Source organism: Nannospalax galili, unplaced genomic scaffold, assembly GCF_000622305.1.
Source record: "Nannospalax galili isolate Female #2095 unplaced genomic scaffold, S.galili_v1.0 scaffold529, whole genome shotgun sequence".
Classification (NCBI taxonomy): Eukaryota; Metazoa; Chordata; class Mammalia; order Rodentia; family Spalacidae; genus Nannospalax; species Nannospalax galili.
The window spans coordinates 2,022,409-2,044,951 of record NW_008360309.1 but is presented as its reverse complement, the minus strand read 5'-3'; the positions used below and the strand labels follow the sequence as shown (position 1 = coordinate 2,044,951).

General features: G+C 50.9%; 1 protein-coding gene across 14 annotated transcripts in view; it reads left to right on the top strand.

Moving 5' to 3' along the window:
* Myo9b (myosin IXB) overlaps nucleotides 1-22,543 on the top strand; it is a 93,561-nt gene that overhangs the window by 52,039 nt on the left and 18,979 nt on the right. For 5 of the 14 annotated variants that reach the window (XM_008824632.3, XM_008824633.3, XM_029559410.1 and 2 more), the window contains exons 5-21: nucleotides 749-848; nucleotides 1,066-1,166; nucleotides 1,944-2,073; nucleotides 4,492-4,581; nucleotides 6,169-6,285; nucleotides 6,827-6,961; nucleotides 9,588-9,709; nucleotides 11,479-11,620; nucleotides 11,892-12,096; nucleotides 12,629-12,707; nucleotides 13,665-13,754; nucleotides 14,033-14,047; nucleotides 16,021-16,134; nucleotides 18,246-18,285; nucleotides 19,646-19,768; nucleotides 20,557-20,637; nucleotides 21,112-21,222. In XM_008824632.3, coding sequence (XP_008822854.1) covers nucleotides 749-848; nucleotides 1,066-1,166; nucleotides 1,944-2,073; nucleotides 4,492-4,581; nucleotides 6,169-6,285; nucleotides 6,827-6,961; nucleotides 9,588-9,709; nucleotides 11,479-11,620; nucleotides 11,892-12,096; nucleotides 12,629-12,707; nucleotides 13,665-13,754; nucleotides 14,033-14,047; nucleotides 16,021-16,134; nucleotides 18,246-18,285; nucleotides 19,646-19,768; nucleotides 20,557-20,637; nucleotides 21,112-21,222 — 1,795 coding nt within the window. The remainder of the gene's footprint in view (nucleotides 1-748; nucleotides 849-1,065; nucleotides 1,167-1,943; nucleotides 2,074-4,491; nucleotides 4,582-6,168; nucleotides 6,286-6,826; nucleotides 6,962-9,587; nucleotides 9,710-11,478; nucleotides 11,621-11,891; nucleotides 12,097-12,628; nucleotides 12,708-13,664; nucleotides 13,755-14,032; nucleotides 14,048-16,020; nucleotides 16,135-18,245; nucleotides 18,286-19,645; nucleotides 19,769-20,556; nucleotides 20,638-21,111; nucleotides 21,223-22,543) is intronic. The other 9 variants (XM_008824636.3, XM_008824635.3, XM_017795947.2 and 6 more) reach the window with 5 other exon arrangements.

Sequence of the window (22,543 nt, the reverse complement as noted above, 5' to 3'; positions counted from 1 at the left end):
CCTGGGAAGGTTGCTCTTTACTTTAGTAACGCTGCTCAGGGCTAGAGAGATGGCTCAGGGCTTAAGAGTACTGGCTTTTCTTGCTGAAGACCCAGGTTTGAATTCTAGCATTCATGTGGCAGCTAACAACTGTCTGTAACTCCAGTTCCTGGGAATCAGATGCCCTCTTCTTTCCTCCATGGGCATTGCACAACACAGGTGCACTTACACACATGTAGGCAATACACTCATCCACATAAAATAATAAATAAAATATTTTTTTTAATTAATATAAAATATTTTAATAAAAGTAAATCAAAAATAAAATTTTTAAATTTACACTGTTTTTATTCTGGTGTGGTGGTGCACACGCTTAATCCCAGCTCTCAGGGAGGGTAGAGGCAAGCAGAGCTCTGTAAAGTAGAGACTAGTCTGGTCTATAGAGCAAGTTCCAGGCCAGCAAAATCCTGTCTCAAAAAAATTTTTAGCATTTCTTTGTGAGCATACACATGACACTGTGAACATGTGGAGTCAGGACCACTTGCAGAAGCTGGTTCTTCTACCACGTGGCTCCAGGGACCAAAGTCAGGTAGTCAGGTTTGATTGCAAACTCCTTTATCTGCTGAGCCATCTTGCCCTCCCAATAAAGACAGTTTGAAGTCCACATATACTTGAAGTGACTTTTTCTTTCACTCTGTGAAACCTGGGTAGTGTTTGGAAAAGTGACAGGGCCTGGCAGACTGACTTCTCCTCTGCTTATGACCCACAGGAACTACCACGTGTTTTATTATTTGCTGCTGGGTGTTAGCGAGGAAGAGCGCCAAGAATTCCAGCTCAAGCAGCCCCAAGATTATTTCTACCTCAACCAGGTAAACAACTATGGAGCAGCCACAGGCACCTTCTCTGTTCCCTGGGCTGTCTACCACACAGGTCAGAGGCCACCCGCCTGGCCCAGCACCACAAAGGCCTTACAAAAGCAGCCATTCATCTCCACTGCTGAGCCCTTCCTCCCTATTCGGCCCCGTCACCCTGAGTGCCACCCTCCTGGCTGGAAGCATCCAGAATGCTACACCTTTGTTTTTTCAGCATAACTTGAATATCGAAGACGGAGAAGACCTGAAACATGATTTTGAAAGACTCCAGCAGGCCATGGAGATGGTGGGCTTCCTCCCTGCCACTAAGAAGCAGTAAGTGGGCTACTGAGCTGCCAGGTGATGACCGGTCCCTCTTAAGGTCTGACATGTAGCCCTATAGACAGTAGGCAGCACCCACACAGATCTACTTCGTATTGCTAAGCACAGGCCAGGCCTCAGTCAAGAGTCACTGTGAGACCTCAGCCTAAACGAATGTGAACCTGGATGTGGCCAGGCACCTCCCAATCCCAGCACTCAAAACAATAAGGAAGGAGTGTGGTGTGTTTAAGACCAGCCTTTGCTGTATAGCAAGACGCTGTCACAAGGAAATAAGGAAAAGCAGTAAGTAGGGTAATAAGCCAGATGTGACTCATAGCTATGATCCCAGCACTCAAGAAACAGAAGCAAGGAAAGGATTCCTGCAAGCTCAAAGCCAGCCTGATCTCCATAGTGAGTTTGAGGCTAGCCAGGACTAAATGACACCCTGTCTAAAAACAAAAACAAGCAAAAAAACCTAAAGCCAGACATGGTCTAAATCTCAGTGCTTAGGAAGATGTTAGTTTAAGGCCAGCCCTGGGTTCCATTCCCTGCACCACATAAACCAGCCGTGGTGACATATGCCTGTCACCCTAGCACTTGGGAGGTGGCAGCAGGGGCTCAAGGTCATCCTCAGCTACATAGGGAGTTTGACCCTGTCTCTCTCTCTCTCTCTCTCACACACACACACACACATACACACACACACACACACACACACACACACACACACACACACACAGGAGGAAGAGGAAAGCACACAAAGCCCCGAAGCAGCCTCTCTTTCTCCCCCAGGATCTTCTCTGTACTCTCAGCCATCCTATACCTGGGCAATGTCACTTACAAGAAGAGAGCCACAGGCCGAGATGAAGGTCTGGAGGTTGGCCCCCCCGAAGTGTTGGACACCCTGTCCCAGCTCCTGAAGGTATGCCTGTTGCCACCATCCCTCAGGCTTGCTTCCTACTCTCTGCTATAGCCGGAGCGAACAGCCACCTCTTAATGCAGGGGACAAGTGCCCACAGCTTCCTTTGTCTGTCTGCTGAAGATTTTGTAAGCCTGGGCTCATTCGCCTGCTTCCTCCCTGTCATCTCTGAGATGCCCCTTCCTCATTCCTATGTGTGTGTTAACTGCACCCCTGTGTGGTGGTCAGAGGACAGCTCTGTGGAGTCACTTTTCTCCTTCCGCCTTTATGTGGGTTCCATGGTTGGAACCCGGGTCATCAGGTTTGCTTGGCAAGCACATTTACCTGCTGAGCTATCTTGTCGGCCTCCATGTTATCTTGAGACAGGGTTTCTCACCAAGCCTAGGGCTCACTGATTAGGTGGACTGAGTCTTCTGTGGACTCGGGTCCTCCTACGTCCCCCTCCCATCGCCATGCCCCTTTTCACACAGGCGCTGGGGTCTGAGCTCAGGTCCTCCTGCTTATGTACTTTACTCTCTGAGCCACATTACCAGCCCCCTCTCTCAAGGCTGTCTCCTGCTTCAGCCCTTCAAGCCAAAAGCTCTCTTTTGGGGAACTGGAAAGACAGCTTAGGGGTTAAGAGCGTGTACTGTCCTTGCAGAAGACCTGAGTTCAGTTCCCAGCACCTACATTGGCACAGATCACAAATGCCTGTAACTCCAGCTCCAGAGGATCCAACGCCCTCTTCTGGTTACTATGGGTACCTGCATGCACATCACATGTATCCCCACTACATAATTAAAATAAATCTTAAAAAATCAACCATAGTTTGTGAGGCTGAGGCTGTAACTCAGTTGCTTAGTATGCATGGAGCCCTGGGTTTCTTCCCAGCACCTCATAAGCCTGGGGTGGTGGCACATACCCGTCATCCCAGCACTGAAGAGGGAGAGAAAGGAGGATGAAAGTTCAAGAATAGCCTTTGCAAGTTCCAGGCCAGCATGGACTACATGAGACCCTGTCTCAAAAAATTTAATTAAAAATTTCAAATGTAGCCTGGGGCAAGGTACTGTAGTACAGGCCTGTAACCCCAGCTCCTCTGGAGGCTGAGGCAGGAGGCATCCAAGTTCACGGACTGAGTGGGCGACCGGGTGTCTTCAAGGGCGACTTGGACACCTCATTGAGACTGCTCTCAGTACCTCACACAGCTAGCTCCTTGTAGAGTGGAGCCCCTTTGCTGATTCAGTTGGTTCCCAGCTGGGGAGATTCTGCCCCTGGGGAACCTTCCTGGGCATTGTCTGGAGACTTTTGTTCCACACACTAGGGTTCGCTACTGACACCTAGTGCCTGGAGGCCTCAGTGCTTCTCAAAGCCTTGAGTGCAGGGGTCCAGCACCAGCTCACAGGTGGAGAGGCCACTACACCTGCCTTTGAGTTTCTGTTTCCTTGCCTAGCCCTAAACTCATTGTGTAGACCAGTTGCCTTGAACTCACAGAAATCCACCTGCCTTTGCCTCCTGAGTGCTAGGATCAAAGGGGTGCACTACCATGCCTGGCTTTTTTTCCTTTTTTAAGATTTTGGGAGGGATCTTTTTTTGAGACAGGTCTCCTGTGGCCCCAGATGACCCTGAACTTGCTATGTAGACCTTGCTATGGCCTTGATCTCACAGAGATCTGTCTGCCTCTGCCTCTCCAGTGTGGGGATTAGAGGCATGTGCTACCAAGCCTGGCTAAGAATTATTTTATTATTTTATGTGTGCGTGTCTGTGTGTGGGTTTGTGCACATGCGTTCAGGTACCCTCAGAGGCCAGCAGAGGGAATGGAATCCCCTGGAATTGCAGTTTCGGCTGATCGTAAGCTGTCTGTGTGGGCACTGGGAACTGAACCCAGGTCGTCTACAAGAGCAGCAAGTGCTCCTAACCATCCCTCCAGCCCCTTTTTCTTGGATTTTTGAGATAGGAGCTCATGTAGCCCAGTCAGGTTTTGAAGTCCTGATCCTCTCACAGGCATTAAGGAGACAGATGTACATCATCACAATGAGCTTCATCCCTGGTTTCTTAGCATAGAAGCATTGGAAGCTTGTTAGAGAGGGGAGGGCAACCTCTGCTGAGCTCTGGAGGCTGTGGGGTCTCCCTATCTGAATTCTTGCTACTGGCTGCAGGAACCAGGCCTCAAATCTCCAGGTGAATTCCCAGCACGTAGTAGAGGAACTGGCTGGAGAGGTGCACAGCCACTCCTGGGGGCCTGGACAACTGTTTCCCAAAGAGCATTCTCCATAGGCTAAGGGCAGCCCCACCCAGCTACTGGGCCTCCCCTCCCGCCTCTCCCAGCACTTGGGGTCTAGCCTCTACCACAGAAAACACCCACAGGCTTCCCAGCCCCCCCCCTTCTAATGCAGAACCCCTCATGGCTTCTCAGCTCCTGTCCTCTCTCTGACCTTCAAACAGGTAAAGCGAGAAATACTGGTGGAAGTCCTGACCAAGAGGAAAACAGTGACAGCCAACGACAAGCTCATCCTGCCTTACAGCCTCAATGAGGTGAGTGCTGATGGAGGGCCAGCGGGTCCTGAAGTCATTGTCAAGGGTCTTGGTGCCCGTGCAGGCGGTCTCCAGTCATTCTGGACTCACCAGGATCTGTCTCAGAGCTCATTAGACAGTTCATTCCCCTGCACTCATTGTACCAGAGAGCTTCCCGTATAAGTTCGGTGTAGTAGATTAGCAATAGCGCTTCGGAACAAGAAGGTAGAAATAACGGGGTGCGTTGCAAGTCATGAGATGTGGCCTCTTCTCTCAAACACCTCACTGGACTTTGAACTTCTTGAAGGAGGTATTTCGTGGCTTAGGTTTGGTGAACCTGAACTGACGGCGTCTCCTTTTCATTCTGATATAATTGCACACTAACCCATGCTACTTTTGAACGTGAGCAGTGCTCCTACATCAGTCTCCCCAGTGTGGGGGTTATGGGTGCACACCACTGACCCCAGCTGTCCAGCACCCATGTGTGTGCTCCAGGCCAGCTTTCTTTACAATTACCAGTGTGGCAGTCACCACTGAGTAGCAGGGATAAGCTGGGTAGCCAGCGGGGATGTAGCCAAACTGCACCTCAGTGTTCAGTGTACAGTTTTTGTTTTTCAAAGTAACAGAGCCCATCAGGCCCTAAAGCTGGAAACAGTGATTCCTTGCCTTGTTCCAGAGAAGGGTAACAGCGCCCAGGCTGGGGCATGACGTTTCTCTGACCCCTGGTAGGTGGGTCTGCTCCTCAGCCTTCTTGTGTGCTTGTTTCCTGCACTGTGAACATGGGGGTGACATTGGGGAAGCACCTGATCACCAGGTTTAGAGGGTTAGCTGTCAGGGCGCTCTCTGAAGGAAAGCTGCTCAAACATTCCAGCTATACCAGAGACAGTCTGAGCCCATATAGGGCCGAGGCATCCCCATAAGACAAGAAGTCGTTGCAGCTCAGGGAGACTGTGTGAGCTGGGGTTCCTTAGAGACCATGAAAGTGAGGGTCCCCAGCAGAAGCTGGGTAATCCATAGTCCCCCAGAGGTCACGTGAGTGATAGTCCCCAGCAGAGGCCATGTGAGTCAGGGTCCTTGGTACTTTCCACATAGCTATTGCCTTGACAAGGAAAGTCAAAACTAGGGGACATGTCCATAGTGAAGGCAGCTGGCTGCACCCGGAAACTAGATAGATACCATAGCAAGGACTGCTGCGACTGGTTCCTCCAGTTGCCAGGTTGCAGCCACACTTAGCTGATTTGCAGCCTCACACCTAGGCTGAGTGCTGGAGCCCAAGGTTCAGCTGAACAACAGGTCCTGCTCTTGATACAGGTATAGCTGTAACCAGGGCAAGTGTTTGTGAACACACCTGAACATAGGTGAGGCCCAGTGAGCACCATGGAGGGCTGGGTATGGCTCAGACTGAAGTGCCTGCCACGTACATGAGTACAGATTCCCTGTGCTGCCCATCAGCAGCAGGCAGGAAGATTAGGAGTTCAGGATTATTCTTGGCTATTCAGTATGTTTGAGGACAGCCTGGGCTACATGAGACTTTGTTTCCAAAAAATAAATAAATAAATAAAAAGAACTTGAGAGGTCACCCACAGTTGGCCCCACCTCTGTCCATAGGCCATAACTGCCCGAGACTCGATGGCCAAGTCTCTGTACAGTGCCCTGTTCGACTGGATTGTGCTGAGGATCAACCATGCTCTCCTCAACAAGAAAGACATGGAAGAGGCCGTGTCGGTGAGTGTCCAGGCCCCAAGCCAGGCAGGGACAGGAAACATCCCAGTGGACAGCCTGTGGCATCAGGAACCTCGTGTCAGCCCTCAGTGTCCACGTGAGAGCCCAGAAATATGCTAGGGCCATGGGAAGGGTTTGCCCTCAGCTTCGCTGGCATGCAGGCATGAGGCCTGGGTTCCCTGTGCAATGCCAAAAATATTCTCATTTGATGAGGCTCGAGAGATGGTTCAGCAGTTAAGAGCACTGGCTGCGCTTTTACAGAGGACCTGGGTTCAATTCCTAGCACCCATATGGCATTTAACAACTGTCATATCATTAGTTCTAGGGGATCCTCTCTGGGCATTGCACACACAGGTACACTCATATACATTCAGGCAAAACACTCTTATACATTAAATAAAAATAAATAAATCAAAAAAAAATTTAAGATTCTCATTCGCATATAAAATGATGGGTGACCAGCTGAGCCCAGGGCCCTCAGGACCAAGCAGACCTCCACTGAGCAAACCCTGCTCAGGAGGGTAACCACTCCTGTCTTCCCCAGTGCTTGTCTATTGGGGTCCTGGACATCTTTGGGTTTGAAGACTTTGAGAGGAACAGCTTCGAGCAGTTCTGTATCAACTATGCCAATGAGCAGCTGCAGTATTACTTCAACCAGCACATCTTCAAGCTAGAGCAGGTGAGCCACCGACAGCCCTCTGTTGGCTCACACCAGGAGACTGGGAGCGTTGTCAGCCAGACCTGTCAGTGTGCAGCCTGGCAACGGGCCCCCACAACCCTCAGTGTTCAAACCATGTTGCTTTCAGGGCTACAAGATTCCCAAGTCCCAGATGCTCTAGTCCCTTGTATTCACCATCCCCTTAGGCTACAAGCCCTTCTAGGTGGTCCAGAACTCCAGCACAGCTTTATAATTGTGTGACAGTTCTGTCATACTGTCTGGGATGTGGTGGCAGGAGAGAGATGTCTGTGTCCCATGCAGCTGTTCAGAACAAAGTCTCCTCACAACTTGCCCTTTGGCCGGTGGTGGCCACTGTGCAGGTGGAAGCCATGGGTGCATTTTACAACCTTTCTTAAGACTGTCCAGTTACACACTTACTTTCAAACCCCGCTGTAGGCCCTGGAGACCTCCTTCCTGCCTCCTGTCTCTAAATCTGATGCCACTCCAGCCCTAAGTGAGTGTAATCATATAATGTGTGCTGTTTTGTAACTAGTGTGTTTACCTCAGAACAGTGTCCCTGTTTCTCAGCACCATTCAGCAGGTATTGGGATTCCATTCCTGTTGAAGGCTGAGTAATAGTCCACCTCGTGGCTGGACCAGGTTGGATTTATCCACTCAGCCATGACTTCCATATTTTGACTTATAGATATATTGGTGCTAGGAACACAGGCATACAAGTGCCTTTTAACAGCTTTTCATTTCCTTCAGTCATACCTAAGAATTGAATTGCTGGGTCCAATAGCAGTCCTGTAGTTTTCATTTTCTGAGGAGCTGGCCTTCTGTTCTCCACAATTAACAAGGCACTGTCTGTTGCGCACCCAGGCTTGGGGAAACAGAATGGACTAGACTTAGAATCTCCCTTTGGGCCCAAAGCACTGGAAAACTTGGCCTAGAATTTTTCTTGGTCAAAAGGAAAGTTGAGAAAAACCCCATCCAGACTACATCCAGGCAGATGTCATAAAGTTGTGAGCCATAGGCCATTTTTGGACTTTGTCTACCCAAATGGGAAAAGTCCTTTCTTCTTGTTCATTTGTTTTGTTTTGTTTTTGAGGCAGGTCCTCATGTAGCCCAGGCTGGTGTTAATCTCACTATGTAGCTGAGGATGACCTTGAATTCCTGATTCTCCTGTCTCAGCCTCTCCAGTGCTTAGCTGGGAAGTCCCTAGGCAAGGGATGGAGTCTGACAGGTCTGATTTGGTCATTGACGGTGACTACCTTCTGCACGGCTACCTTCTGTCGCTTTTCGCTCCGTGTTCTCATTCATCCCGATTCTATAAACATTTGACTTATTTAACCATCAAGGAGCCTGACTTCCAAGCACTTTGAATATGGCTGCTCTAAATTGAACGATGTGGGAAGAGGGAAACAGGACCAGGCTATGCAGGCTTAGTGTTGAGGAAAAAGGAACATAAAATGCCTTTTTCTGTTTGTTTTTTTGAGACAGGTTCTTACTTTGTAGCCCCAGCTGTCTTAGAACTTGATATGTAGACCAGTCTAGCCTTGAGCTCATAGAGATCCACCTGCCTTTGCACCACCACATCCTGCCTCATTTTTAGTTTTGATTATATGTCTGCATAATGTTTGGTGTGGGGTAATCATTTGTTTTCTATTACTGTAACAAAATCTGAGGCTAAAAATGTCATATAGAGGTCTGTTTAGCTAACAGTTTGGAAAGATATAAGTGTGTGTATGTGTCTTCACACCCGCCCCTCAGCATCACATCATAGCAGGAGAGCACATGAGGAAAGATCACACACTGACAGGAGAAACCAGAACAGAGCTGGTGTGAACTGAAGGCCTAGCACATACTAGGCAGCGGCTCTACATCTGAGCCATGTACCTCGAGGTATCAGGTCGTCAGGGGGTTCAAGGTCATCCTCTGATATAAAACAATTTCCAGGCCAGCCTGGGCTGCATGAGACCCTGTCTCAAAATAAAAGTGCTGTGCTGTTCTGTGTTGTGCTGTGCTGTGCTGTGGTTAGTACCTGGGAACACTTTGCTCCTGTGGGAGTTTGCTTACATGTGATCAATGCCCCCATGCGTGGGTATGAATTTACAGGTTCAAACAGCTTCTTTACATTCATTTGGGGTGTGTGTGTGTGTGCATACATGTACATGCCATGGTGCTCCTGTGGAAGTCAGAGGACAATTTGCCAGACTTATTTCTCTCTTCCTGTCATATGAGTCTTCTGGACCAAACTCCAGTTGTCAGACTTAGCAGCAAGCCCCTTTACCCACTGAGCCATCTCCCCAGCCCCCAGTCAGCATTGAATGGAAAATACCTCTTTGGACAAATTGCATTGATAGTGACTCTTTTCTTGTGATTCTGTGATAGAGTAGCAGCTATTTACATTGCAGTAGGGGTTGAAAGTCATGTAGATTTAAAGTCATCAAGAGGAGAGCTGGGAGAGTGGCTCAGAGGTAGAGGCCCTGCCTAGACTCCTCCAGTGAGGAGCTGGTACATGGCTCAGAGATAGAACCCCTGCCTAGTATGTGCTAGGCCTTCAGTTCATCTCCAGGACTGCATGCAAGGAAGCACCCTACTCAATCAGAGGTACTGAGCCTCCCTAATCCATCCTTACCCTCAGGAGGAGTATCAGAGCGAGGGGATCACATGGCACAACATTGACTACACCGACAATGTGGGCTGCATCCACCTCATCAGCAAAAAGCCCACTGGCCTCTTCTACCTGCTGGATGAGGAGAGCAAGTGAGTGTCCCCGCCCTGCCCACTTGGCCTGTGTGCAAACAGGGGCCTGATCAGCTTCCCTGAGGCTCGCCTGTGTCTGCAGGAGCACATCCTTCTAGAATTCTCAGTGTGGTCTACCCCTGTATCTCAGAGCTGGGCACAGGGTTGGCACGGCAGTGTGAACAATTGTGGCCTGGGCTTTGTATCCCTTGGCACCTGGCTGGGGTGTGCTTGGGAGGTGTCTGTAAGCTACCTGTCTCACTGACCCAGCTGCCCTTATTGAAATCAGGTGACTGCTGGTTAGTTTCCATCTGCACTAAAATGTAACTCTTGTGGTCCTGGAGACCATGGGTCCCAAATGAAGGAACTGGGAGAGTCTTAGTGCCCACCACGACAGGTTCCCATGATGAACAGCAGAAGAGGATCAGAGAGCTATGTGTGGTGACGCACACCTTTAATCCCAGCACTTTGGAGGTGGAGGCAGGAGGATCTCTGTGAGATTAAGGCCAGCCTGGTCTATATAACCAGTTGAGGCCAGCTGGGGCTACAGGAAGACTTTGTCTCAAAAAGACCAAAAATGAGGAGCAAAGTATTCTTTTGGCTCATGGTTCCAGAGGTTTCTCTGTCCATGGTTGCTTGTATTTGCAGTGCTGTAGAACATTATGGTAGGAACATGTGATTGGGGGAGCTGCTCACCATGCAATTGTGCAGTGAAGACAGAGATGTGCAGATGGAAGAAAGGGCAGGCAGAGCACTCGATAGACCCTCGGGCCCAGGTTCCATGCCTAGAGCCTGCTTATTACACCCAGGAGGGTCAGACTCTGTCCCCAGCACCTCAAGAAAAAGAGGAGCAGGCAGGGCACACAGAGGACCTGCAGGCCATAGCATGAGAGCCTGCGAATGCAGCTTTCCTGAGTGTTCAAGGCCCGAACTGCACAGAGGACGACCTTGTTTTGTTCTTTCTCGTTTTCCTTTTTCGTTGGTGTGTGTGCTGTGGGAGTTACCCTTCTACTTAACCATGTGAAACCTGTTGATGGAACTCTGGTGGTCAGTCTTGATCACAAGTCCCTTTGCCTGCTGAGCCATCTTGCCACCCCATTCTTGTTTCCTCAAATAGCATACTGCAGCATTAATAGTTACCTCTTTTTTTTTTTTTTTTTTTTTTTTTTTTTTGGTACCCCAGACGGTATTTTATCCCTAACCCTTCTTCCCAGCTCTCAGTGGTTATATCTTCCTTAGCTGGTCTCCCCACCCACCAGGCTGTGGAGCACCAGGGCTGGACACCTGGCATACACCTGGCACTGCCTGTGTTTGCAGTGGGGTGGGAACCCGCAGGGTGTGCCTAAGCCCAGGGAAGCATTTCCCTCTCTTGAGGCAAAAATAGCCAGGTACAAGGAGCCATTATTCTGCCCTTCTCACCTCTCTCCCAGGGCAGAATAGAACTGGGCTTCATTCCCAAGGCTGGGCTTGCACTCTGTGTTGGGGTGCGGGGTCCAATGCCCTGCCAGGTACACATAGATCCAAGGCTAGAGGCCACTTCTATGTGGGATCATTCTGGAAGTTTCCCAAGTTTACACCTAGGACATTTTGATAGATCCCAGCAAGAACGGGCCCCCTAGACCCTGCTCTGTGATAGCTTTGTGTTCCCCCTCACTTGCCCCTAACAGATGTGTTTAGTAAATGGTGAGAAACTGGCAGGTGGGCTAGTAAGATTGCTCAGCAAGTAGAGGCACAGTGCAGGAGGCCCTGGCTGTCTAGCGGGCTCCTAACAGTCTCTTGACTCTCCCCAGCTTCCCCCATGCCACAAGCCTCACCCTGCTGGCCAAGTTCAAACAACAGCATGAAGAGAACAAGTACTTCCTGGGCACCCCTGTCAGGGAGCCCGCCTTCATCATCCAGCACTTTGCGGGAAAAGTGAAGTACCACATCAAGGTTGGCAGAACCGGCAGTGGTGCCCGTCCTGGGAGGGGGGCCCGCCCAAGTGCACTGTGCCCAGAGTCCCCTGTCACCACCCCTTCTCTTCCTGACTTGGATGAGGGTGTCCGAATGGGCACCAGGACTCAAACCTCAGACCCCAAGGCTCGTCAAACCTAGACTGGCAGAGTGTTGTCACCCAGACTTCACACACTGCCAGCCCCTTCCTACCAGGCCCTGAGGGCTTCTGTGAGTTCCACTGAGTGACCAGCCGCTTCTACCCTGCCAGGACTTCCGGGAGAAAAACATGGACTACATGCGGCCAGATATCGTGGCACTCCTGCGAGGCAGTGACAGCTCCTACGTGCGTGAGCTCATCGGCATGGACCCTGTGGCTGTGTTCCGCTGGGCTGTACTGCGGGCTGCCATCCAGGCCATGGCTGTGCTGAGGGAGGCTGGGCGCCTGCATGCAGAGAAAGCCGAGAAGGCTGCAGGTAGGGACCCAAGGGCTGGGGGATGTGACTCCAGTAGAGCCCCTTCCTAGACTCCCCTTCTTAGGGGCTGGGGGAGTGGCTAAGGGGTATAGCCCATGCCTAGAGTCCCTCAGTGAGGAGCTAGGGGCTGGAGGCATGTCTGAGGGGTCCACCCCATGCCTAGAATCCCTCAGTGAAGGACTAGGATATGACTCAGATGTAGAGCCCCTCCCTAGAATCCCCTAATGAGGGGCTGCAGGCTTTGAGGTAGAATGCTTGACTAGCATGCACAAGGTGTTGGGGTCAGTTCTTAGTTCCACAAAAGAAAAAAAAGAACACCCTCATAGGCTGGGCATGGTGGTGCACGCCTTTAATACCAGCACGGATCTCTGAGTTTGAGGCCATCAAACTCCAGCAACTCCTGTGGCTACAGGGAGACCTTGTCTCAAAAAGACCAAAAAAAGAAAAAAAAACCAAAACACCCTCACAGAAGAGACAAGAGCCTTGTGCTCACTGGAAACCCTCCCAGTGTCCCCTCTTGTGTCCTGAGCAGGTGTAAGCAGTCCTGGCACCCGAAGTCACGTGGGAGAGCTACCAAGAGGTGCCAACACCCCATCGGAAAAACTGTACCGGTGAGCAGTTTATCCTAACCATAGCCTTCCAAGGGTGCTATTGTTAAACCCCTGGGTCACCCCCATTCTCCACTGGGATCCTTGTGGCCATGAATAAACCATCAAGCAGTTGTGTGGGGCATCTTAGCATACAAAGGACACTTTAGATTTGCAGCCTCAGCAGGGTCTGTGCCAGGCTTGACAGAGAGCCCTCCAGCCTGAGGGTGTGGCTCTCCAGTAAAATTCTCACCAAGCCATGGGAAGCCTGACTTTCACCCCAGTGCTGGGAAGTAGGGAATTCTCCTCTGACTTGGTCTGGACACATCAGAGGACCCCACTGAGTTTTTCCTGCACAGGCATGAGATGAGTGTTCTGGACTGAGCACCAGGGCCTCCTCCTTGCCCCAGGGAGAGCCAGGCATGGAGGTGCTGGCCCAATGTGCCAGCTGCTCAGGAGACTAAGGCAGGAGAACTGCAAAATCAAGTCCAGCCTGGACTACAGAGGGAGACCCTGGGTGATCATAAAAAGGTCAGGGATGTGCCTTAGTGCTGTGGATACTTGAGTAGCATGGAGGCCTTGGGATTTGGTCCCAGTGCTGAAGGAAAATGAGGCACTGGGGCCAGTGTGGCACTTAGCGACCATATTGGACAGGTAACCAAAGTATATTCAAAGTCAGGAAAGTGATGCTGCCAGCAATCTCAGAGCCAGCCCAGGCCCCATGGAGAGGGGACCCCTGGAGGCAGGCATGGTGGGGCATCCCCGTCATCCCAGGTATTCAAGAGCCTGAAGCTGGAGGATTGCAGCTTCAAGGCCAGCCTGGGTCACACAGGCTTTTTGAGCCGGACAGCAGCCAAGCAGAGGGGCCCATGTTCCCACTGCAGAGTTGTATGTCTTTCCCCCAAGAGTGCCCGTGGGCACACCTGCAGCACCAGTGCCCTGGCTCAGTCCTGCCTGAGTTCCCTCGGCTTCTCCTTGCAGCTGCTCAGTGCTAGAGCTTTCATTTGACTGCTCTGAGGAGCTGGACATAAACGCTTTTGAGGACATCATGGCTTTCTATGAAAGCAGGAAGTAAGTAGCAGCCAGGGCCTTCGCACGAGACCAGGGAGGCACACCGCAAGGCCACTGCCTGGGGCACTCAGGGCAGCGGCCAAAGCCTGAACAGAGGGGCTTGGTGATCCAGGGCTGCCGGGAACATTCTGCCACATTTGGCCAGGTCAGGGGACACGGGTGGGAGGAAGCCACGGCCACTGCTCCAAGCCTCTGGCCAGGGAGGCTGCGTAGGAAGTGAGGCAGCCATTAACCCTGTGTCACCTGTGTCATTGTTTTGTTCTTGTGCCTCCCTGGAGGGCGAGGGAGTGGAGGTAAGTGTGGCATGCATCCGGGTCCAAGGCATGATGCATGTGTCACAGTGTGGGGCCGCCCATCCGGGTCTTTCAGGCCAACTCTTGGAGCCAAACATGCTTCCAGAATAACTCAAGAAGGGCCAGAAACATGGCTTAGCAGGAAAAGGCACTTGTGCAAACCTAACCACATGTGTTAAATTCCAGCTTGCATGTGGTAGGAGAGAACCAACCCTGCAACTTGTCCTCTGACCTTCACGTGTACACTACAACACGTGCCATGCATACACATAAACACACACATAATACATAAATGTTGAACAACTAGAGTAAGAGCCAGGGTGTGACTCAGCTGCAGAAATGTGCCAGGTATGCACAAGGCCCTAGGTGCTGTCCCAACAAAAACAAACAAACATAGCACAGCAGTTAGGAGTGCTTGCTGCTCCTGCTTGGGACCCAGGTTGAGTACCCAGCACCTTCATCAGGTGACTCACAGCTCCTGTCACTCCAGCTCCAGGGGATCTGGCCTCTACAGGCACTGCAGTCATCCACACATATAACTTATACACATGTGGACAAAACACTCATAAACATGAAACAAGAGTAAACAAATAGATCTTAAGAAAAGGAACAAGCCGAGTGTGGTGGTGCATGCTTTTAGTCCCAGCACTGGGGAGGCAGAGGCAGGCGGATCTCTGTGAGACTGAGGCCAGCCTGGTCTACATAGTGAGTTCCAGGACAGCTGGGGCTACAGGGAGACCCTGTCTCAAAAAAGAAAAAAAATAAGGTTGGCCCTTAAACTGGGAACCCTAACCCTCAATATCGTGCCAATTGTTCTTTGCGGTGGGGTTGGCCCCTGGGTGCCACAGTGTATTGAGCCAATGTCCCTGCCTGCCAGGTGTCACAAATTCCAGTCTCGTAAAAATGACAGTCCCATGACCCATGGTCCCCTGGGGTGGGTAAGCAGCGTGGCTCCCACTGTCAGTCATGGCCTGTGCTTGTTTCACTGCTCACAAGGCCTTTGGGAGACCCCAGGAGGGTCAGGTCTGGCCACAGAAGCCATAGATTAAAAGAGAAATGTAGCTTGCTCCTCCCAGAAGCCTTCTGAGCTGTTTCCAATAGCCCCACTATGTTCTACAGATCCCAGAGGTTCGTAAGTAGAAGACCTGGGTTGGCAAGATGACTGTGAAAAGGCTTGCCACCAAACCCGAGTTGAATCCTTGGGACCCACATAGTGAAAACTGACTCCTGAAAGTGGTCCTCTGACTTCCACACACATGGTGTGACATGCCCCCACATCAAATAAAATGTGGGAGTTTTTTGGGGTGGTTTTTTTTTTGGTCTTTTTGAGACAGGGTCTCTCTGTAGCCTCAGCTGTTTGGAACTCACTATGTAGATCAGGCTGGCCTTGAACTCACAGAGATCCACCAGCCTCTGCCTCCCAAGTGCTGGGATTAAAGGCATGTGCCACCACGCCCGGCTCAAAATGTGTTTTTAAAAACACTTTAACTAGAAGATCCTGGTGCTGGGGAGGTGGCTTAGCAGTTCAGAGCACTTGCTGCAGTATCAGAGGATCCCAGTTTGGATCCCAGCACCCACATCAGGTGACTCACAGTTGCCTGTAACGTCAGCTCAGAGTGTTCCAATGTCCCCTTATGGTCCCTGTAGGCAACTATACATAGACACATAGGCACACATGTACACATACATAAATAAAATAATCTTTTAGACAATACAATACCTTTCCGGATTTCTTGGTTTGTCCTGTTATGAGTCCATGATTACCAGGACTGTAGACTGTACTGTTCCAGCTGAGTCACCTTCTTCATGAAGGGTTCATGAAGTGATCGTGTCCAGCCCATATGCCCCTCCCCCAGATACATGTTTTGGTTCCTGTGGTCTGAGGACACCCTGATGGGCACTGGGGTCCCCAGGTGGTGGGCCACGCTCTAACTCTCCTTCTCTCTGTCACTGGGTCCCCTTTGGCCCCCCAGCGATTTGCATAACCAAATCATCAAGAGCCTCAAAGGACTGCCGTGGCAGGGCGAGGACCCTCGGAGGCTTCTTCAGTCCCTCAGTCGGCTCCAGAAGCCCCGTGCCTTCTTCCTGTGAGTCCCCCAGGCCCCAAGTGCAGCAGCCACCCCTGTCTGTCCTGGCCCTGAAGGCCTGTGCCTTCCTGATGCCACTGACCAGCCACTAAACTCCATGCTGCCTCACAGTTCAGTTGTCATGCCAGCCATCGCTGACCAGCCCTAATGTGCCTGCCAGCCTTCCTGGCTTCTTACAGTGCCCTCTGAGGACACTCCCCTGACCCTGACTGCCCTCTGCAGCCCATTGCCCGTCCTGCCTTTGCCTGCTGTCCCCAGGAGGGTACATGTGGGGCCTGAGGTCTCTGCAAGCTCAGTGCCAACCTACCTACGCTCCACTTGAGTTCTCAGGGTTCAGCTGCCCTCTGCAGCAGGGTGACCATTCCAGAGGGTAGCCTGAGCAGCCGGGTGCCTGCAGTCACCTCCACATGCTGACCAGAATGGCATCCGTGCCCACAGTGGAACCAATGTTTTGGGTGCTTATTCACCCTCAGAGCCAGGGTCTCATTGTATTGCCCAAGCCGGCCTCAGCCCTTGGACTCCAAGGGTGTTCTTCGTGACTGGAGAGATGCTCTTGCAGAGGACCCAGGTTCAGTTCAGCTCCAAGTGAGGGAACTTAAAACAGCTGTAACCCCAGCTCCAGGGGATCTGATGCCCTCTTTTGTACTCTCTAGGCACCTGCACTCATGCATACACACAGACATAGACATGCATCTATTCACAATTAAGAAAATGATCTGGACTGGAGAGATGGCTCAGTGGTTAAGAGCACTGGCTGTTCTTACAGAGGATCCAGGTTCGATTCCCAGCACCCACATGGCGGCTAATGCCCAGTTCCAGGGGATCTGGCGCTATCTTCTGACTCCCTCAGGCATTGCACGACATGGGTGCATTTACACACATGCAGGCAATATACTCATACACATAAAATTTTAAAAATAATCAGAAAAAAAAATAATCTTCAAAGAATCGTCCTGCTTCAGCCCAGGAGCAGCAGGGCCCAGGCAGACACCAGGCCTGCAGAGACAGTTTGCATGTCAGGGTCTCTGCTGCTTCCCTTTACCCCACATGGATTAAGATGCATTCAGGGTCAGGTGTAGCTGAGAGTCAAAGCCCTGGCCACTCCTGAGAGAGACTGTCGGTTCTCTCCAGCACCACAAAGGAAAGATGGACCGAGAGACCTAACAGACTCATGGGCCTGGCCCCACGCAGCTCCAGAATACCTGTCCTTAAGACAATGTTCAGACCAGCAGAACTGTTGTGGGTTTTGTTTCCCACACGGCACCCGGGCATGGTGGCGCTTGCCTGAGTGTATACACAGCATGCAAGAGGTGGAGGCAGGAGGATTGTGAGTTTCAGATCAAGTTATTTCATTTAAAAAAAAAAAAATGTATGTGGTATCGAACTTTCCAGCACTGGATGGTGGAGGCAGGAAGCTTAGAAGTTCAAGGTCATCCTCAGCGACATAGCAAGTACAAGGCCAGCCTGGACTACATGAGATCCTGTCTCAAAAGGAAAAAAAAAAAAAAAGGTTCCACTAAGAGAGAGAGCACTAGGACACTACCTTGGGCCATAGCTGTTTTTTTGTTGTTGTTTTTGTTTTCCACCACCAGAAACCCTAAAACTGGGGCATGGCTCAGAGGCAAAGCGTTTGCTCAGAATGTACAAGGCCCTGGGTACCATTCTCAGCATGGCAAAATAACACAAATGCTATAAAAATAAAGGGAACTTTCTCCAGGCCCCATTTGGATAGTTCTCTTCAGGGCAAATCTCTGGCCTGCCAGTGGAGAATTCTAGAAGGAATGCCGTGGGCCTGTTTGGCATAGCGTGCTGTGCTCAACTTGTTTTTATTCTTTTACTGCCACATAGTAGGCCCTGTAACCTCCAGTGCATTCCTCCAGTTTGTTGCAGGAATCCTGCTCCTCAGGTGTGGCAAAGCCTGTGGGATGGAAGGAGGAGCCTGCGGGGTCTCTGGGGAGTCGGTGGCAGCCTGTCTGCATTTGTGTGTCTTCTATCCACACTCCTCTCTCTCTTTCACTCTCTCGATCTAACCTGCAAGGCTTGATGAACTAACCCAACTCCCAGCCCTGTGTTCCTCATGTTCACGCAACCATTTTTTAATATTTTGACAGGAAGAGTAAAGGTATCAAACAAAAGCAGATCATCCCCAAGGTAAAGCCCGCAACTGTGCTCCAAGACCACTCGGTTCTCAGCCTGGCTTGAGAGCGCCCTTCTCAAGCCATCTGACGTGGGGAGGTGGGAAAGACACACCCCTTCAAAGCCTGGGACGTCTTCATTCCTTCCTCTCATCCCACCATCCAACTCTCCCTCTAAAGCAAAATTTTATTAGGCTAGGGGCGCTATACCCCTGCCTAGAACCCCCCAGTAAAGGACTGGGGGCATGGCTCAGAGTTAGACCTCCTGCCTAGAACCCATGAAGGACGAGGGGCCATAACTAAAGAGTTGTGATGGCACACACCTTTAGTCCCAGCACTTGGGAGGCAGAGGCAGGCAGATCTCGTTGAGTTCAAGGCCATCCAGGTCTACATAGTGAGATCAAGCTAGCTACAGGGAGACCCTGTCTCAATAAGACCAAAAAAAGTCAGTTGATACTGTATCAGTTGTAATCGTGTGTGAGAGTTAAAGTTCCATGCCCAGGAAGTATGAGATAGGCCAGGTGAGAGGGCTCAACAGGTGGAGGCACTTGTCACCAAGCCTGATGCCCTCATTTCCAATCCCCTGTACCCGCATGGTCAAAGGAGAGAACTGGCTTCTGCAAGTTGTCCTCTGACCTCCACATGTGCACACATGCACATGAATGAATGAATGAATGAATGAACGAACGAACGAACGAACGAACGAACAAATATGCTTTTTAAGTGTGAGATTGGCCTGGCATGGTGGTGCACACCTGCCATTCCTTTAGGGAAGCTGAGGCAGAAGGATTTTGAGTTCTAGACTAGCCTAGGCTACATAACAAGACTGTCTCCAGAAATAAAAAAAAATAAAATCCAGGCATAGTGACATCCCTGTTGTCCAAGTATATGGAGGTTGAGACAGGAGAATTAGGAGTTCAAGGTCAGCCTTGGCTACATAGTGAATTACAGGCCATCTCTTAAAGAAAAAAATCATGCAGATTGAATTTTGAATTGGGGATACTCTACCAGCATTTTCAGTCAGGTGTGTGGGGTCTGCAGCCTCTGGAACCTGCAGGGTATAGACAGATTCTGGAGTTCATAGATACCCTAGACAAGCCCCTCAGTTTGATCCATACACAGGGTAGGCATGGTGCCCACTGCCTGCACCAGCTCAGGTTGGCACAGGAATGACTGGTTTCCTGAGTCTTCCACAGGGGCTATGCAGAGGGAGGATGACTGCAGCTCAGCAGGAGAGGAGAGGAGGGAAGAGGGCATGGCAGGTGCTGATGGTCCCCAGGCAGTCCTCCGTCCTGGGGTCCAGCACTCTCTGTAAGCCAAAGGCATTTGTGCCCATGAGCTGTGGAGGGCAGACCAGACCCTGCATATGTTCCTAGAACCTGCTGGACTGCAAGTCCCTGAAGCTTATCATCAGCATGACCCTGCACGACCGCACCACCAAGTCACTGCTGCACTTGCACAAGAAGAAGAAGCCGCCCAGCATCAGCGCGCAGTTTCAGGTCAGTGCATCCTGCTTCCTCACCAGTCTGCACCCCAAAGCCCTTACATACATCTGAAGTGTCTGGTGTTACGGTGACAGCCACATACCTCCCTTGGAGTGAAATCACCTTGGCTGAGAGCCATGAAGACTAGAGAGTTATATCGTGGGTCTCAGAACGGCCCTTGAGCCACGTCCTGACAACCTGACATATTTCTTTTTTCTCTGGTTACCAGGAAGCTCATTTATATTTTGAGACAAAGTTCATGTAGCCCAAGTTAGCCTTCGGTTCTCAGTCATCTTCCTGACTTGTGTCTCAGTGTGACCTACCATACCTTACTAAAACTTTTATATCTATATACTTGGGTTAGAACTAAGGCCTTTCTGGTGATCTATCTACACAGTCCTTTCAAATCCTTTTGGAGAAGAGCAAGCAGACTGAGGTGGTAGCTTCTGGTAGACCACTTGTCCAGCATGTGTGAGGCCTCGAGTTCAAACACTAGCCTGCAAAAACAAAATGAGAGAAGAAATGTCAGGCAAGAGGGCAGACCTAGCTACCTAGCTCCACACTCCTCTGTGCTCCCTTCTAACACATGCACATCCTCAGACCACCTGGTCTTGCCTGGCGGCTCCACCTTCCACTTGAGGCAAAGACACAGCTGGGTAGCCCAGGAAAGAGGCTTTGGTCAGCTCCCTCCATATGTGACCCATGTAAGCTCAGATGTGCACCCCCACACTCCAGCAGGTGTTGGGTCTCCTCCCACTGAGCCCTGCACTCCTCACGCACATCTACATTCTCTCCCTCTGCAGACATCGCTTAACAAGCTGTTGGAGGCCCTGGGCAAGGCTGAGCCCTTCTTCATTCGCTGCATCCGCTCTAATGCTGAGAAGGTGGGTGATCTTCAGAGTGGGGCAGAGGCTCTACAGGACCCCACAGCCCCTACGAAGGACCAGGGACAGGGCTGGACCACTGGGGTTAGGTGCTAGGAAAGCCACAAGCTGGGCCTGGGGCTCAGTTGGTCCAGGGCTTCCTGAATGTGCACAAAGCCCTGGGTTTCAGCCTAGCACTACATAAAGCAAGTGGGGTATTGCACACCCATCATCCCAACACTTGGAAGGATGATCAGGAGTTCAACGTTATCCTTGGTTACAGAGTTAAGGGTAGCCTGGGCTACATGAGTACCTCAGAAAAAGTTGGGGCAGGAAGAGTTCCATCCTCCAGGGTGCCTGGCTGCTGTGCTGGCTACCACCTTGCAAACCTGCCCTGAACAGTCCATACTAGAGTTGGGGATACTGACTCTCTCAGGGGATGGGGCTCTGTACCCCAGCTCAGCCATGTCCCCTGACTGCTCACTGCCTCTGCAGAGGGAACTGTGCTTTGATGAGGAGCTGGTGCTGCAGCAACTGCGCTATACGGGCATGCTGGAGACAGTGCGCATCCGGCGCTCTGGCTATAGTGCCAAGTACACCTTCCAGGTAGGCTGCTCTGGGTTATCCCATCATCTTGCCATGGCTACCAGGACTGTCACTCAGCTGTGGGGGACGAGGTTGCCCCAAGCCAATTCTGGAAAGATTCAGGAGGGGAAACTGAGGTAGGAAGTTACAGGCACGCTTTAACAGGTGTCTTTTAGGGCTGATGCTTTTATTTTGGGTTTTGTTCAGTGATTTACGTGTATTTATTTTGTTTATGTGTGGGCACAGATGCCACAGGGGTGTGTGGAGGTCAGAGGACTATTAACAATAGTCAGTTCTCTGCACCATGTGGGCTTCAGGAATTTAACTCAGGTTGTCAGCTTGGTGGCAAGTGCCTTTACCCACTGAGCCATCTCACAGGGTCCAATATAGTGGTCTGTACAGTGTTGTGATAGTTCTCCATGGTGCCCAGAACCCGGCAGAGGCAGGTCCCACTCAAAAGCCTCCATTTACTTAAAAGACATACATTATAGGGCATGGTTGCTTACACCTATCATGTCAGCATTCAGGAGACTCAGGCAGGAGGATTGCTACAAGTTCACAACCACCTTGGGCTAGAAAATGAGACTATCTTGGGGCTGGAGAGATGGCTCAGCAGTTAAAAACACTGGTTGTTCTTGCAGAAGACCCAGGTTCAAATCCCAGCACCCACATGGCAGCCAACAACTGTCCATAACTCTAGTCCCAGGGGATCCGACAGCCTCTTCTGACCTCTGCGGGCATTGCATGACATGGGTGCACTTACCTATCTTTTTGAGACAGGGTCTCCCTGTAGCCCAAGCTGTCCTGGAACTCAGTACGTAGACCAAGCTGGCCTTGAACTCACAGAGATCCGCCTGCCTCTGCCTCCCAGGTGCTGGAATTAAAGGCTTGTGCCACCACGCCTGGCTATAAATAAAAATTTTTTTTAAAAGCTAAAAATAAAAATAACAGTCGGGCGTGGTTGCACACGTCTTTAATCCCAGCGCCTTTAATCCCAGCACTTGGGAGGCAGAGGAAGGCTGATCTCTCTTGAGTTCCAAGCCAGCCTGGTCTCCATAGCAAATCCAGGCCAGCTGCCTGCCAGACAGGGAGACCCTGTCTCAAAAAGAACAAAACAAAAAACAACTTCAAAGAAAAAGAACATGAGACTGTCTCAGACTGCCCCTGAAGAAGACATACAGGCTGGGGGTGTCAAATTCAGTGGTACAGCACTTGTGTGAGCCCTGGGTTCCCCAGCACCCCAGCAAAACACAAAGCCATATCTCCAGCCACAGCCCAGCCCTGCAGTGAGCCAGACCAGGGGCGTCGTGCTGGCATTCCACCAACTAAAGTACTAAGGCCA